This window comes from Scyliorhinus torazame, chromosome X (genome assembly GCF_047496885.1).
Source record: "Scyliorhinus torazame isolate Kashiwa2021f chromosome X, sScyTor2.1, whole genome shotgun sequence".
Taxonomy (NCBI): Eukaryota; Metazoa; Chordata; class Chondrichthyes; order Carcharhiniformes; family Scyliorhinidae; genus Scyliorhinus; species Scyliorhinus torazame.
Window position 1 is genome coordinate 27,717,686 of NC_092738.1, and position 17,824 is coordinate 27,735,509.

Genomic DNA, 17,824 nt, shown 5'->3' on the forward strand with positions numbered 1-17,824 from the left:
GCAATTTGTTGATTGGGAAGCACTTTGAACATTTGAGAGATGTAATGAAGCACTATAATAAATGCAAATTATTCCTCAACCAAAACATGATTGGGTCATTTACCTCGTTGCTCTTTGCTGCGCATATTAGCTGCTGCATTTGCCTATATAACCGTGACTACACTTCAAAAGGTGAGATATGCTTTGGAATGTCCTGGGATGTCAAAAACACCGTATATGCAAGATCTTTATCAGATTCCCCAAGGAAAAAAATGACACTGTAGGCTTCCTTGCATTTATTGTACAGTCGAGAATGTATCTGGCTATGTTTATACAAAATAGAGCAATCACAGAGCACTAGGTTACGTGTACAGTCTGAATTTGAAAATAACCAACACTTCAACGGGTTCCTGAGTTTTTCAAGTTTATTTTAGTAGACCTTCAGCCATGACAGTACAAAACTTACAGTAGTTTTTCTCCAGTACACAAATATATATAATTATAATATAATACATGTACAAAGGCTCTGGAGCAGTTTTTAAAAGCAACATAATGCAATTCATATTGATCACAGGAGAAAAAAAGTCAAGACAATAACTGTCTGTTATCGTACTTACACACAAACGTATACGAATAAGTCCATCAAGAAAACTACTGTAAAGAGGGACAGTGGAGTATTGCACTTGGAATTCCGTACATTTGTATAAAAACACAATATTCACGCATTTCAAACACGCTATGGGTTAGCTTTTTTGAGGCAGCACATCTTTATTAAGATTACACTTTACTGTCCTCAGACCAATTAATAACGGCTTCAAACTAAACAAAATTTTACATCTACAGGTTAAAAAACTGCTTGCAAAAATTAAATCAGCAAGGTACAACGATTGCGATTATTCATAATTGATAGTCGATCCAGAATAGTCAGTTCATCATTGCTAATGTCATATTCACATTTTCATGAGGTATATAAGAATATGTGCATGTTTTGTTAATAAAAAAAAAAAAATCAAAGAAAACGAGGGACTGGGCTTACCTCCTCATCAGAAGAAAACGTCTTAGAATTTTTCTATTATAGCCAAAGACATGCAGTCTACTTCACTTTAGCATGTTCTAAGTGTATAAACGTTAAAAAAAGTTTCCCTCCAAAGAAGCTGCTTCATTAGGTTAGTGAAGCATGTTGTTATGCATTCTATACATACACCACAGTGAAATAGAAACAGAAAATTGTGGCAATACTCAGTCTGTCAGCACCTGAAGAGAGAAAGTTTAGTCTCTCATTACTCAGATGTTGGTTGACCCGTATATGTACCATTTTATTTTAGATTGCAGGCATTTGCACGTTTTATTTTTAGCTACACATACAGTGTACAACTATTATAATGTCTCATTCTCCCCACTGCAAATGACAATCTCATCATTTAAATAGACCAGTTCAATACCTTAAAAAGGAATATATTTCCAAGCAAGCTTCATAAAACAGAACGTGTGCACCATACTCTAGTACGGACCAGTTCCTGGGGGTAAAAAAAGTGAGGCTTAAAAATGGCCTTGCACTTTATAATCAGGATAATAATGACCTTCATATTGTCCCTTAATTGTTGGGTCTCCAATCCAGACACAATAACTTTCTATAACCATATATGGCATTCTTATCCTTTTCAGCTGATACAAAATCTAAAAGGACCACCCATTGCTGTCATTAGGCGTATGCTGTTTATTAGCACATAGTACAGAGAAATGAAATTCACTTTTATGTCCATATGCTTTAATGTTGCACAATACACTACTTCAACAGCTGAAATGGTGACACACTGGTAACCTCTGGTACTTCATCCTCACATTATGCAACTCAAAATGTTCTTTCCAGGGATCAAAGTTTGGCATGGCAAACTAACTGTACTGAAATGTTAGTGACAGTGATGCTGTCTATTGAGAAGGTAGTAAGATTTTATTTGAAGGAAACCCATCAATTTAACACTGTGAAATCAGGTGACTGAAGGAAATGGTGTTCAGCATTTCCACATCCCTCTATTTAGGAATGCAAACCTCCAAAAATGGGCATGGACACAGTTTGCTCATTGCCACTATCTTGGTATGCTGTAAAACTACACTTAGGTAAAATCGAAAATGTATTTATGCTTTAACTTTAACATCTGGAACTGGCAAACAACAGGGTAACTTTGACAAATACAGTTATGAGAGAGTAATAAGGCTACCCTCAGAGGTTTGGAACCAACATTCAGGTCAGAGCAGAGTGGCAGCAACCCAGACCACGGGGCCTGCACCCCTGTAAATACTGCTTTGGCATTTTCAGAGTTTCCTGGGGGGTCGAGTCGCTGGCCTGCACCTTCAGAAGGCCAGACAGTACCATTTAAATGGGTCAGGAAGGGGCACTCTCAGTCTTTGGCCGTATTTCATGCTTGTAAAAAAGGCTCACATTGTGGCTTTCCACTGAATCCTGGAAGGTTCTGGAGCAGGTCAAAGGCCTGAAGTTGGACCCCAGTATTTAAAAAAATTATTTTCCTCCCCATTAGGTTAAAAATCTCAATCAGCAGCCAGAATCACTGATGCCAGAGGCAGCTACAAAATTGAGAAACCTGCAACTGCTCTTGATTTCCTTTCCCCTGCTGCTGGTGCGACAGCACTCCCGGGCCATTAATGATCTGGGACAAGAAGTCAGGCGAGTGGAGGTTGGAAAAGTGTAGTACATTTCAGGTGCGTTTAATGCTTGGGCACAGGAAACTCAGTCTTAAGAAAACAAATGCTGGTACATTTAAGCTTAATTTTAAACCTATAGGAACTGACATACCAGGTTAAAACTGGCAAATATAATTGTGAGATTTCCTTCCAACAGTCTAAAGATCATATTTCTAAAGTTCTTTTAGTCCTAAACATCTCAGCGATGTCCTGAACAGGTTTGTTTTAAATTGCAACAAACTATGTACTGTTTTTGAGTGCAAGATAAAAGCACAGTAGGAGTGAAGCTTTCTGTACTCCACGGCTTAAAAGCAGCAAAATAGAACACAAAATTACAGTGGAAAGACATTTAAATTCATCCAAAAGTTGTGACGCACTTTTTGGATGATGGAGATGGAATAAAATCTGAAGCACAGACAGTGCAGTGATCTCAGATGCATCAAGATCATCAAATGAGTTCTAACAGAAAGTGACACAGACTATAACTGGAAAAAATCCATTAAACTCCTAACATCAGTACACTGCAATCGTGTAGATGGTAACTTGAATGGACAGCAGTGAAAGGAGGTTAATAGTCACAGAAGTAAAGCAGATAATCACGATATTTGTGAGACTGCTGGCCGCAGCTTATTTTAAAAGATGCACTATGAACAAATTGTTTTTGAATTTGAGTTGTTTGGTTATTTTGTTTTGCACTATTAAGGCAAAGGACATCAAGGATTGCAGATATTCACTATTTTGCATTGTGCACACAACTAGGCGAAAACTGAGCTCTCCGAGGTCAGGTTTAAAACAGCCAAATCCAGAATAAAGCTGGCTCTACAATCGACTTCAGTTCAACTTTAGAAGAGCACTCCTCACTACACTCGTGCAAGTGGTTTCATTTTCCACATCAGTCTGTGGGCTCGCTGAGATTTCCACAGAGTGATAAAGGCAGCTTCATATTCGGGACCTGGGCCAGCTGGTATTTGGGTTGAGACTACCTAAACATACTTCAAGTAGGATCTATACAGCTGGCTGAGAAGGAAGACCTGTGGTCTTGTCCGAATTCCAGTCCAGTTCTCAGAAGTGAAAGTTTAAGGTGTGAACCCATGGTACCGCCTGACCTCAAAACAGGCTAAAAATTATACTTGGGTCATCACAAGTACAAGTATTGATTAAAAAAATGTTTTTAAGTGCCCTATAAAGCAAATCAAGTACACTCATTGCAAAGCAGCTCACTGCCACATTCTATTTTATACTTTAAAGGATCTGAAACGCTCACATTGTCAAAGTACATACACTAAGCTGGACAGATATTCTGGGATAATTATTTTCCAATATGGTTTTCTAAGCAGAGTGAGGAGTAGACTATTGATTGGAAATAAGCAAATGCTACACTAACATGTCATCTAAAACTCTTCCTTTGAGGACAATGAAACTTCAATCAGTGAATAGATTGAAAACTCAAGACATGCCCCTTTGTCCAGGTTTTCAGTCATCCCTCCTTGCTTAACAATTTTTCTTGCACCCAGTTGCAAAGTATTCGGAACATTCGTTTGTGTTACAAGCATTGTATAAAATGCAAGTTGTTTTTGTTAGGAGCTAGTAATCCAAGATATTATTTTTAAATGTAAAATTAAAGTAGCAATTTATTTTAAAAATAAAGCCAATATTTGAAAATATGTAACTTTAATTATAGAGGATGAATATTACAAAAGGAAAAATAGCAATAAAATAGAGTTGTTTTTGGTGTTTTAAGTGAAAAATGACAAATTCAGTGAATAATCAACTGACAACAGAAATGATCGATTATCAAGTTCTTAAATAATTCAGCTAAACAACCACTAATCACTGCACCAGCTATAAATATTGAGAAAGTGCTTTGGAAAGCTGTTCGAAAAAGGTTCAAGTTGTTAGCTCTTGCGTGCGTGACTGCAAAAGCTTGATTACTTCAGAAATCAAACACTTTTTTTGTAAAAAACTACATCTTTCATATAAAGACCAGTGTCCCAAGGAAACACAGGTAGAACCACAGATTTTTTTTTGTTTTGTAAAGTTTTATGATTCACAATCAAAATGAGAGCAAAATGAAAATTGATGACTATTTAAAATTCTTTACTGCAACAGACACACACGTACCAGTGGAGCGTTTGATCCTCGATCAACATGGTTACAGTCACAGTAATACAGTATTCCTATTTTGCCCTCATTCATAAACTAAATACATACATACGTACAGTAGTTAGAAAAACAAGTAGTTTAAGAATAAAAGGAATAATTTCATTCCCGATCTAAAATACTACAAATAAAAAGCCTGGGGTACTGCAAGGCAGATGAATACCTTTATTTTTGTTCTGCACAGAGGAGCCTCCACATTTGCGATTACTGTTGACTGCAATTAGGAGTAATGTAACCTAATATAATGAATTTTTCTTTTTTTGGGATCAAACAACAAGGATAGAAGGCGCAAATCCTCAGAACACATGCTGTTGAAAAGTCACTTAACCATTTATGGGTAACGGGTGGATTAGGTCTGGGTTAAGTGCAATATATTCTGAGAACAGACTCGAAAGAGATATATAAATTACATAATATACAATCTATATTATATAATTATACACACGGAATGTAGCAGCCATTAGGTGAAGCTAATAAAAAGATGGGCTGCCTGATAGCCATTAAAAATGGTCTTTTATTACTGATTCCAAACAGGTTTCTGCCACATGTAAATTAGGTTTCAAAATACTAGATTATACTAAAAGTAAAATTGTGAATTTACATTGTCTGCAATTTAGTTTGCTCTTCAGTTATTTTATTGGCTATCAGGTACTACAGCAAAATTTACAAATAAGCCTTTAACAATCCCTGGGCTGGATTCTCCGCAGCCCCGCACCAAAATCGCGTTTGGCGTGGGGGCGGAGAATCCACTTTTATGTGAGAATTGGGCCCGGCGCCGCTCCCGCCATTGTCAGAGGCCCTCCCAGCGATGCTCCGGTCCCGACCGGCCAAATTCCCGACGGCGTGGCTCGAACCACGCCTGGCCGGTCGGGAGGTGGGGGGGGGGGGATCAAATTAGATGGAGCAGCGCGGGGCAGATCGTTGGGACCTTGTTTGTTGGTCCAGGTCCGCCGGCTGAGTGCGCCATCGTGTTCGGCTCGGCCACTGGAGGCCGCTGCCATGCGCCTGCGCGGACTCGGAACCGGAGGTGCGGGGGCCCGTATCCGCAGCCAAAGCTGTGAGAAGCACACCGGGGCCCTGCCAGCCCCCTGCAGGTAGGTGAATAGCTGTATTTGTTTTAAGGAAAGTCTGGAGTAGAACGTCAGTGTTTTTACACTGGCGTGGGGACATAGCCCCATTTTTGGAGAATCCAGCCCCCTACCTTTCATTTTCTTTGATGTGCCCTCCAAACACTATTCTTTGTCCATTTTATGACATTGGCTTCCTCGCCCCTCCTAATAAATGTAGCCAGAAGTTTTGTCCCCATACAAATAAAATTGAAGTGCAGATATGTACTTCATAAATGGAAGGTAAAAATGTCTTTTGCCTTAAACTTAATATTGTAAATGCAAAAACTGTTCAGTTTACAGTTTCAAATCAAACCAAACTACCTAAATGGATCAAATTAATCTTCATGAAATGTAACAAGGTCCAAAATGCACAACAGCCAATTCAAATTCTGATCCAAGACAAAAGCTTGGGCTCTTGGCCTAAAATTGCACTGATGCATATATTAAGACCGATAGTTTGATCCAACATATGTGCAGGTCTGAAGCAAAGTATAAATGGCATGTTGATGCCATTCAGCTCAAATTCAATGCAATATCTTTGCACCAGGTTCACTTTCCTTCACAAGATAAAATAGGGCACAGTGTTCAAATAAAGAAAATAACCGAGGCTCTCTTCCGCAGCTCCAATTATCAGTAGTAGGTATTTGCCCCAAGTGCTTAAAATGGGCAGTTCATTATGTTAGTTCACTTATGGAACAAGGCGCCAAAGAGCAATTTATACCTTGTAACAATTCTTGGGTCAAACAGCAATAAGTATAAGGGCAAAACTCTCAGAAGAACCATTCCAAAGAAAAAGTATTTTGCTGTTGCTGGAAAATCTACTTGCTCCCTTGAGGAATTATACAAAATCACTGGCAAGTTATGGCAGTTGTTGAATATGGGAAAATGCCAGCTGTGGTAACAAGGTAGATCTGCACTGGTAGTTGATCTGTGGCTTTATTTACATATTTTGTAATTCAAAAGTCCAATTTTTGCCCCTGCCAGATTTTCTCTCTTTACTCCATTCTAGCCAGCTCATCTTTGTCATGTCCCACCCCCAAATCGCTATTTTCTTCCTGTGTCAGAAACTGCTCTACAAGTTCACATGGAAATAGTACTGTCTGTATAGATTAGTGGTACAAGAACTGCATTTGCATCAGAACAATGTCAATCTAAACTACTTGTCCACCATGAGGTTATTTGTGAAGCAGGTGGGGTTGAGAAGTCTTAATAGAAAATAGACCATATAAACAGTGCATTGAGAGATTTAAAATAATCAATAATGCCATTACTGACAATGACATGGGTTGTTCCAACAGATATTTAACCTCAAAACCACCACAGGATAAGGGACTTCAATACCTGAGGATTTTCAAATTAAAACTATTTTTTGGTGCCTTGCTCAGCATATTGCATAATGCTCTTTGGAAATTTTACAAAGATGTGCACGGGGGAGGGGTAGGAAATTTAACACGTTCTCTAATGCAGAATATATGTATGCACTACCTTCCAGCAATCAGATACCAAAATATCTCAGGACTTCTGTCATTTCAAAGTTCCCACATTTGAAGGATTAGTCTAAAAACAAAAATCACCAAAAAACATGACAGAATGACAACACTACATATAATACAAAGATTTTAAATACAGAAGAGGGAATCAAAAGCAATAACTCAAGAGTTCAGAAAACAATGAGAAATAATTCAAGCTTTATTTTGGTAGCTTATGCCATCATCCGAACACTTGTTATTGTCTTGTAATTCACTCCCCAGTACCCATTACTGTACAATACAGAGGTCACAGCATAACAAAGAGCCTTTTCAAGGGCTGGTGAAAGGGGAGACATAATGAGGTCGAAAGCAGTTCTCCAATAAACAGTCAGGGGAAGAACTTTAAGACCACAATGGATTATCTCAAGAATTATTTATAAAAACTGCAACTTGAGGGTTAACTTCTCAACCACCAGTATTTCAATCATTGATATAGGTATATTACTTCCTGGTATTTAAAATGTTAATATTTCTCACTCTCGGACAATTGGTCAAATTATAAATGACTTAAAGTAAATTTACAAGGATTAACCAGTGGACTGCTACTGGGGAAACCAACAGCACAATAAACCTCACGAGCCTACGAAAAAATCAAACATGTGCATGCAATTGGTGGAAATCAAAATGTCAAAAATACTGAGGAGACCCTTCAAGTAATGTTCACACACAATGAAAATATTGCAAAGACATGATGTGGAAATCCACATGCGCAAAATTCATTGGCATATATGATTCCATTGAAAATTTTGCCAGTGCAGATCGAAGTGTTTCATCAAACCAACAATCCAATTAATGCCCAAATCCAGAGTCACTGAACGGTAGATTTTCTTTTTCCAAAGTTTCAGCCAAATAATTTCTCAAGTAACCGGTGCAACAATTTTATTTTCTATAGTTTTTGACCATCTCATTTATTTTCACAAACACAATGGGGCTACATTAGGAAGTAGTTCCGTTCATGCTCTTGCAACCCCCCCTACCATTATGCACATATCAAATGAACTCTCTACCCACAGTCCCGCAAAGATCTTGAAATTGCAGCAAAAACGAATATAGTGAACTTTACTGAGCCCAACATTTATCACTGTTTTGATAAGGGGGACCACATTGTTCACAATGGCGCGTGCAGCTTTAATGCTTTCAACACAGCAAAAAAAAAGGTGCTGCGGCTTAAAGCTGCAACGCACGTCTCCACAATCCAAAATCTATTTTTTGGACTAAATAACCAATCAAGCCTCTTTAATTAAAGGAGAATAGTATCAAAGTCACATAGGTGTGATTTGGCTCCAGACAAATCAACAACGTGTGATTTTAAGTCAGTCCCTCTTGGGAATAATACATTTAAAGATGACTTATACAAAACAGCTTGCAATGCTATCTCCATAATTAAAGGCATGGAAGGCTATTTGTTTCATGTTATAATTATTTTGAAAGTGCTTCAACATTTAAAATTAAAAAAAAAAAAATTGGTAAATTGAGATTTAAACTTGAAAGCAAGTTTCCTTAATATGGTTTGTGACACGAGGGTGCCATTTTACTGGGTTACCATATGTTGGCTAAAGGCCCCTTATTAATAGCAAACAACTAGCTAAATGTAATTGGTCTAAACATACATTACCTGATTCAGACACTTACTGGAATGCTGGTTTGGTGCAGGCTTTCTTTCTTCAGGCAGATCTGCTCAACACCACAATGAATAACTATTTTGGAAATGAGATACCTTTCAAGGTCAGGTACAAGCAAAGCCACATTGCCTCGACAATGAGCCCAGATTCCAAACCGTCAAATAAATTTACTGCACTAGGGTGATATTCCCACTTGGTAAATGCTCAATCTTTGTAGCCTTTTGCAGTCAAATTGCAGTTTTAGCGCAACACTTAATTCACCAAAATACTATGGTACCATTAAGCGACAAATGCAAGCACAAAAAGATGGCGCAAAAAGCATGTTGGACTAACAAACTTTAACAGTCTGAAGCACAAACCTTCTACAATGAACCATCATCCATTACCACTGCCTAGGGTTTCCCATGGTTCAAAGCAACCTCTCATCCTAATTTCCCTAAGGAGCCGCTTTTTCTAATTTCTAACTTTATTTAAAAGTTGGCTCAGAAACAACAACCAAATTTAAAACTTGCTCCCTTTGCATCTAATTCCACTGTGACAGGACAGATAAAATTAATTTCCTAGTTTCACTGTCCCTACAACTTAAGAGGACGAGCAGTGTTCCCCATGCCAATCTGTAGCCTGTCACATTTCTTCAGAGACTAGAAATACAAGGTTGTATCAGAGCTTGGACATAGACATTTCTTCTAATATAACAGGGCCTTTTAAAATCGGTTTAAGTAATTGTACTTTTGCACAGATAAAAAAAAACTTAGATCTTAAGAGTGCTTAATAACTGGGATGAGAAAAGAAAGGTATTGAAATTAGATATTGGATCTACATAAGAAATTGGCAGCCAGTTTATGCTGCCATAGCAGTGTGCAACACATTTGTGTTGGAAACTAATGTGCAAAGACAATTTAAATACACAAATTCAGAGAACAATTCTTACAAGTGTCAGTTCAAAACAAAAATAATTAAATAACTGAAAATCTGGAAGAAAGAAAGAAATTGGTTAGGAACTAGGGTTGGACAAAAAAACTGACCCAATAAGCCTCCCTTGAAACGCAACATAAGAGTTTGCACTGGTGTCTTGGAAACTGATGATGTCACAGAGTTTCCTATTTTTATAAAAATCTATTAACTCCACACAACCGTCCTTTTGGAACAGCAGCTGAAGAACCTATGAAAGGTATTCTATCATGGCTGTGTGCATTTATACAATATCTTTTATTAAAAGGCAGACAGATTGTAATCTTTTCTCTTGCCTTTCTTCATCCTCTCTTGCCGCACAACTCCCACCCCTAAAGAAAACCTTTCCAGTGCCTCACTGACAGAGTAACTGACAATACCCAACCCTCATGAGATGTTCCATTCAGTACGCAGACAGAGAACTGGTTACTATTCACTATGAATGTGGCCCATTCTGGGACTTGCGCTGACAACCACAGGATTTTGACACTACAGAATTTTATTATAAATATGAATGTTGACAATATTTAAAAACCTCAACATTTGGGAAAGTCCTTTCAATAGATAAGAACACATTCATGGTTTAAAATATATTAACCCTCTTCCTGCAACCATATTTGGTCAGAACTAAAATATTTATATCATATGATTAAAGTTTTAAAAACTGCACATTCCTACATAACACTCACTTCTTCACAGCTTCCAATACAAATGCTGCTCCAGTGCTAGTGAGCACAAACACAGATGGCTACCTCTCCTCAGAGTGTTAAGCACTGCAGTGTTTCAGATAAAAACTAAAGGAACTCGATATGCACATGGTGGTTAATGAATTGGAATATCGACTTCAGAGAAGATTTGAACTTCAGACAGTACGCATTAATTGTACTGTCAGGCCACAAGTCAATATTTTATAAAAACAGGGCACTGGCGCTCTTAACCGTGGTAAACTATCACTAAGTCTGTGCATTTTATTATGCATACACTGTCTAAGTGGCTGGCTACACTGTGACATCATCAAACAGCGATCTTGGTGGTGAGGGGGAATAGGCAAGTATTACCTATCACCATTAGCCACCAATTCAAAGCCTTCTATAACCAAAGCTTGCATCATGGTAGTTATTATATCCAATAGTGAGAACGAGGTAGTTTGGATTACCTATGACACTAATTTCATAAATGGTCTGATTTCACGACAACAGCTCATTGAATTCCATGCATCCCCCATGGCTTATTGACACTGTATATTGCCAGGGTACTCTGGCTCAGCAGACAGGCTGGTCACTTTGCACAGGGCAAGATGGTACATTGGTTCATCAGGGATTTGACAAAGCTCACTACGTGTACAGGAGGCAAGTGAACATGAACTATCGACAGGGTTTGAATTTGTAAGTACAGTGACAAAAGAGGCACATTTACTAGTACATTATTGGGCATTTTCAAATTGAAGTAGTTAAAAACTTTTGTTCTTCTAAAAAGGTTAATCTCAACAACAAATCCGCCCCCCCCCCCCCCCCTCCCCACTCCGCTGCTGCCCCCCTCCACCCCCCCATACTATCATAGAATCTGGCTGGACACCTTATTTGTAACCGGATAGCCAAACCACAATACTCTGGGATTAATCCACAGTTTTTAAACTGGAACGTGGAAGGAAAAAGTGGACAAGTCATATCTTGTCATAAATGTCAAAGTTGCTGAGATGTTTAAATTGTTTAACTCTTAAACTCACTCATGTTAAAAATGGGCATTTGAGAAGACAAACGTCACTAAGACAGAAACATAGGTAGTTCTCTTTGATTTAGGTCATTTGGATAAATTACTTTTATTTATCTAAGAATTCACATGATGCTAAAAAGGACAGTGAGGGTCACCAGATGACTCCCTTCAAAGTTACACATGGTCTTCAGGATTTAACAATTGACCTCCCTGCTTTCTAGAAGAGTAAAAAAAAAAGTTGGAGCCCATTAAATCGGGTGCTTTGTAATAAAATTCTCACTTCCAATTCATCCCTATTAAACAAAACCCACCTATACTGCCTTATATACATAAATAAATCAGTGCTCAAAATAAAATGTACCATAATCTGAATTTTCATTAACTGGCATCAATTGTAAAATTGGGCTCCTAGAGATTATGGACTACTTTTCTCCACTGAAGTGCAACTAAATTGAAGTTAGCACCTTTGGGTCAAGATACAACAAAAATTCCAGATGGGGAACATATAGTTTTAATTGGAAAATAGAACCAAATTTAACCCCAGTTTGTTCTGTAGATTAATCCCTGAAAACAATGATCTTGTCCAACCCTAGTAAGAACACCTCCTTTTAGATGAAGCCAGCGCAAGGGGAGTAGAAAAGTGAAGTCCATGCAGCCCTCTCTAACTCACTTTGTGCTCTCCTCGGACAATGTGAGAGGAGAATTCGTACCGATCCTGGCTGTGGTGGCCGCAGATGTTGCACTCAAAAGGGTCTCTGAATCCATGGCAACCCATGTGAATGGTAAACATTACGTGGTCAAGAAAGAGAACCCGGCAGTGGTGACACTTATAGGCCTTAACCTGTTCTCCATCTTCATTTAAGACTCTTAGGACCTCTTTGGCTGAGCTTTGAGCTGCTTTGGCAGATGATGGGGGCTCCTGTGCCTTTGGGTCCTCTTTGGAATAGGCCGGGCTTTGCCTTGTGGTATAGTTACTAGGGAAGGTTTGGGCATTCCTGTCTTCATGGCTGCTTTCTGTATCTGTGGAATCATGACAGCCATTGCTTGGAGACACTCCAAGCTCCACCAGTTGGTTTTTTGCTCTAGAATTCAGATGTTCTGGCATGTCTTCATGACCTTCTGCTGCCTCTCGACTTCCCTGTGCCTCAGCTCGGCTGTGGATGGGGTGTACATGGGAGTAGACAGCACTGATCACTGGAGTGATCTCCGGTGTACAACTGGTCATGGGCAGCCTTGGAGGCCTCATTGCTTCTGTTCCTAGATAGGACAGTGCACTGCCCAAAGTCTGGTCCATGGGGTGAGGAGCCATCATCTCTACATCCTTCTCAAAATTGGAGTTCACCTCAAAGTGAACATCATTAAGGTTGAGGCGTATGTGTTTATCACCTGAAAAGAAAGGATTAGGATTTAAAATCAGAAAAGAGAGAAAATAAATCAGTAATAAAAGGAAAGTTAAAGGAAAATTAATTTACAATTAACTACTCAACCACCCCCCACCCTCGCTCCCTCAATACTGTTAGATCAATACACTGCAAATAAAATCAGTACCAAAGTTAGCCATTCTAGTTTCAGGAATTATAATAACTGAAATAGTCATTTATCAAATTTTATTACAATGTCAGCCAGGCGATTAAAAGAAAGGTGTTCCAATATTCATTCAGAAGTACATATGGCCTTCAAGGCAACATCCTCTAGCATTATATCGACCCTGTCAAAGTTCAGGATTAAGGATTGTCAAACTCTTCTTGGGGGCTGTATGTTTCATCATCACAACGAAGACACCAGGAAAAGTGTTTTTGATATCATGAGCTTGCAAAGGAGAAGATGGCAATTTCTGACCAATGAAATATGGATTTGCCAAATTTAGACAGTGAGTCAGCAATGCAACTTAAGGTTCTCTCTTAATCTGAAATTAAAAGAATGATGCATAAAATGGAAATGGAACCCAATATCCAAACACAAAAATTCCATGACAACCTGAAATCTTTTACTTTTGTCAAAATGAGCAATTTTCTTGAAAATTATGCTAAAGTGTCATAATTCTGCATAAAAAGGTACAGCAAAATCAATATTATATGGGGCCAGATCACCACAGTAGACTATAGAGAATGCACTGGCTCTACTACCATCAACCACATCACCCAATTTGCTCCTTGTAGGATGAGATCCTCCTTTAATTGCAAAATAGAGGAAAACATTTTAAGTTGTCATGGGAACAAGCATGTGTAAGGACGAAGACATGGAAAAACACAGCTGTACGACAATCTAACCCTTCACTGCCGTTTTGCGGCATTAAAAAAAATATACAAAAGCTCTTACCCACAAATTTCTGCGGAGTAGATCTTTTTCGTTTTGCAATGGTGTTAGCAAGCCTATCTATAAAAGAAGGCCTGTCAGGGGCTGGTTGAAGGATATGGTCAGGCATCACATCCATGTCACGGTTCTCCTCCCCTGCTGATGAGAGAAAGCACCCTAAAATCTGGTGATCAACTGATGCACATTGTACAGGCAGCATTGGGAACAACAGTGCAAGTTGCTTTGAACCAGCTTTAGCGATCATTATATACTGCACAGAAGTAAAATTCTTGTTAACCAATTCAACAAAATTGGCAACAAAAACAGAGCTCCAATACATTTTACGAGGCATTTTGCGCATTTGCGCCACAGTTAAAGAGACCAACAAACTGCCTAGAATTCTATAGTTTTGCCAGCTCTCAAATGTAATTTTCCAGAAGGTGTCAGACAAACAGAATTCATTTTAGTTTTCTTTCAAGCAGGTGCAGGATATGAGATATGCAGATTGAACCCTAAACTACAGTGAGTGCACTCACAGCATTCTCAGGCAGTTAAGGTTAAGATTATCATGTTTGAGTAGCGCCATATCTTTAACTAGGACCTGTGAAATTAGTTTTTTTACAATCTCATCCCAGTTTCAAGTTAGCCGTGGGTCCACAGCACAAATTGCCCCTAATTAGACATTTATTGGCAATCTCAAAAAGGCCATAATAATTGCTGAAAAGTGAACACATTCTGACAGGTGGTCTTCTGATGCTGAATTGCTAAATAACAGAACAGGCTTTAGCTGGGTGTACTCGATGTTGATACTGGATGTCTAAAGTGGAAAGTGCTCCACTCCCCAGTATGGACATCATTTCACCCAGCTGAGAACTAAATTCATTTGAAATATAAAAAAAATAAAGTTATGGAGGTTGAACAAATAAGGAGAAATCTTTGTTTGCACCAAGTTATTTTACAGTCACTATTCAGGACATTAAATTGCCACCAAATTTTAAAACAAAAAGAGTATGAAACGGCTGAAATATCCAATTCCTACTGATAACACCCATAATACTCCTTTATCATTGACCTCCCCCCCAAGGCCTTCCCAGTTTCCTACAAAGCTGTGAATGAGACACTAGCTGAAAATTTGCATTGGTCATGATCATTTTGCAGTTCAGTATAGAAAGAGTGTAATTTGTTCCATCACAAATACAAAGTTTGGTTCTTCCAGCAGTTAAACCGGTAATTAACTAAGTCAGGTCCCAGGGCTTCATTCCTGGTTTGGGCTGGGGTAGCGGGAAACAGAGAAGAAAAACACAGCCAGGGTTCCTGCTCCAAATCACAATCGGTGCACTGATTCACATAAAAAATAGCCAGCTGGCAGCACCCATAGAAGCATACTCCAGCAAGGAGTCAATTCTTTCAGAAGTAGATATGGGGAACAGCAGGAAAATTTTGAGGGGAAAAACTATATTTGATACTGGATTTGAAATACACTGTGAACCAGAAGACTTGCCTTCAGGTAGTGAACAGATCTCTTATTTTCAGTATTTGACTGTTAACTTGGTACTACATAAGGAAACCGGTTAAAGTATTAAATATTAGTAATGGAAGACCTGATCCAAAGTATTCAACATAGTTATAGTGTGAAATATATGTTCAAGACAAACAGGGCCACTGGACCCATTCAACATCAGGTATTTTTCTGTGCAGTTCTGTAACATCGAATGTGCTCTTTACTTTGGTGCTCCTGGTGAATTGATTCCAATAAACACCGCTCCCCCCACCCCTGCCATCCATCCCACCCCTCCACCAATTCTCTCCTGAAAACATCATCTCATGCTGGGATATGCTAGGCACCATATGCAGGCACTGGGGGACTTGCTGCTCCTCTTAAACATGTATTTTGTGCATATATCAAAGACAAAACCCCAGCACATAGCTTATGTTGACAACGGCAGCACTCCAGTTCTTCAGCCAAGTAGCCACTTTTTATGCATGAGCTTCGATTGAATATCAGCAGGGCATGTTACTGCCTTTACCCACACAGAAGTTTGCTGTAGAGGTTACTGGATAGTAATCAGAAGCAGGAATCATGACGGATATTTGCACTTCCGAAATGAGGGTGAAAAGTTCAAAGATCTAAGCTGTACCATTAGGTGTAGATATCGTATTATTCTGGAGAGTCAGTTGGAGCTATCATTTTTGTTTGACTTTGTGGCTTTCTTTTAGCATGCATGAAATCAAAGGTTAAAACAACATGATACATACAGTGACAGAAGCGTGTTTAATGGCCAGCTTAAAAGTCTTACCAGTTAGTAGGGATATGAACCTAACTATTTGAATTCTACATGGAATTAAGAAAGCTTCAACAGATCTACTCTGAAAGGTCTGCATTTTTAGAGCTGGTAGACTGCAAACAAGCGGTGACTTGATTCCATGAAAACCAGCGATACAGCATTGCATATAAACCAATCTCAGAGTGTACAGCAATCTCAAAATGTACTTTTTATATGCAGGAATTGGGTACGGCTCAGTAGACACAACTCTACAAAGAAAGAGATACAAGAAAACCAGTGTGAACTATTGCAAAATGACAGCCACAGGAACCTTCATAAAACTCTACTCATTCGCTAGAATATGCTATTTAGCAGATTCCCAAACACTGTACTGCAAGAGTATTAACAGCACAATTAAGCCAGTTTACAGACTACATTTCGGAGTACTGGAAATAAGATACTAAATTGACTGCATAAATAGTTGTGAATTTGCATTCGTGGAAGTACCACTGCCCTAAAATTACTGTTTGTGACATAAGCGTACAAGACACAAGTAAAATGGTTAATAACTCTGTTAAAACAGCATATAACTCATTAAGCTTTTGCATACTTCAAAAAAAAAATATTCTTAGGATGTTGGCAACACTGGCAAGGCAGCATTTATCACCCAGTCATAGTAGGATCTGTTACTGGGGACTGGAGTCACTTCAGACCAGACAGAATAGGGGAGGCAGGCCCCTTCCCGACATCAGTGGACCAATTGTGTTCCAACAATCTGGTCATTTCTTTTCCTGGTGGCAGTTCACAATTTACTGAATTAATTCTCAAAATGCCATGGTGGAATTTGAACTCAATCACCTCCAGGTTACTCATCAAAGCCATAACCACTACACCACCGTACCCAAAGGTAATATTGCAAACAGTAATTTCTAGGCTTATGCAAAGTATTGTTTGATGTATTCAACCCAGAGCATAACCTTTTACCGTTCATCTGAACAATTACTTATGCAGCATCACACTTCACTATTTATTGTCTCACTTCTTGCTAGCATCCCTGATTAAGATGGGGACGGACAAGTTACCATGCTCCCAAGTCTTGATGTACAAGCGGCTCAGTGTGACATTAATATTTCTGTTCCATGGGAAATGCCTGGAAATAGGTAACACTTCATATTGGAGTCACAGGCAAAGAAAGATGACCTACCTTGCACAATCTTCATCATTCTGCGCATGATAGCATCCCTCACACACAAAAGGAACTTGTCCAATCTGGATTGGTCCTGGAAATCACACTTCCTTGGATAATGCCATAATTCAGAGTACCCCTCATGTGACATCTTGCTCCCACATTGTATAAAAGGTCCGGGACTTGTGCAATAATTCTGTTCTTTTGGCCTGCAGTTACCCAAAAATAAATTCCCCCCAAATATTCCCAACCGTAAAAACAAAAAATTGTGGGGATGGCGGTGCACAAGAAATACTAAAGCCCCTACAAAGTTAAT

At 38.8% G+C, this 17,824-nt stretch overlaps 1 protein-coding gene across 2 annotated transcripts in view; it reads right to left on the reverse strand.

Annotated features, from left to right (window-relative positions):
- Positions 1 to 386: 386 nt before the first annotated feature.
- Positions 387 to 17,824, reverse strand: part of ikzf4 (IKAROS family zinc finger 4) — a 187,155-nt gene continuing 169,717 nt past the window's right edge. For both annotated transcript variants that reach the window (XM_072493859.1, XM_072493858.1), the window contains 3 exons: positions 14,083 to 14,217; positions 12,434 to 13,149; positions 387 to 9,174 (listed from right to left, as the gene is read on the reverse strand). In XM_072493859.1, the coding sequence (XP_072349960.1) occupies positions 9,142 to 9,174; positions 12,434 to 13,149; positions 14,083 to 14,217 (884 nt within the window). In that variant the 3' untranslated portion in view covers positions 387 to 9,141. The remainder of the gene's footprint in view (positions 9,175 to 12,433; positions 13,150 to 14,082; positions 14,218 to 17,824) is intronic.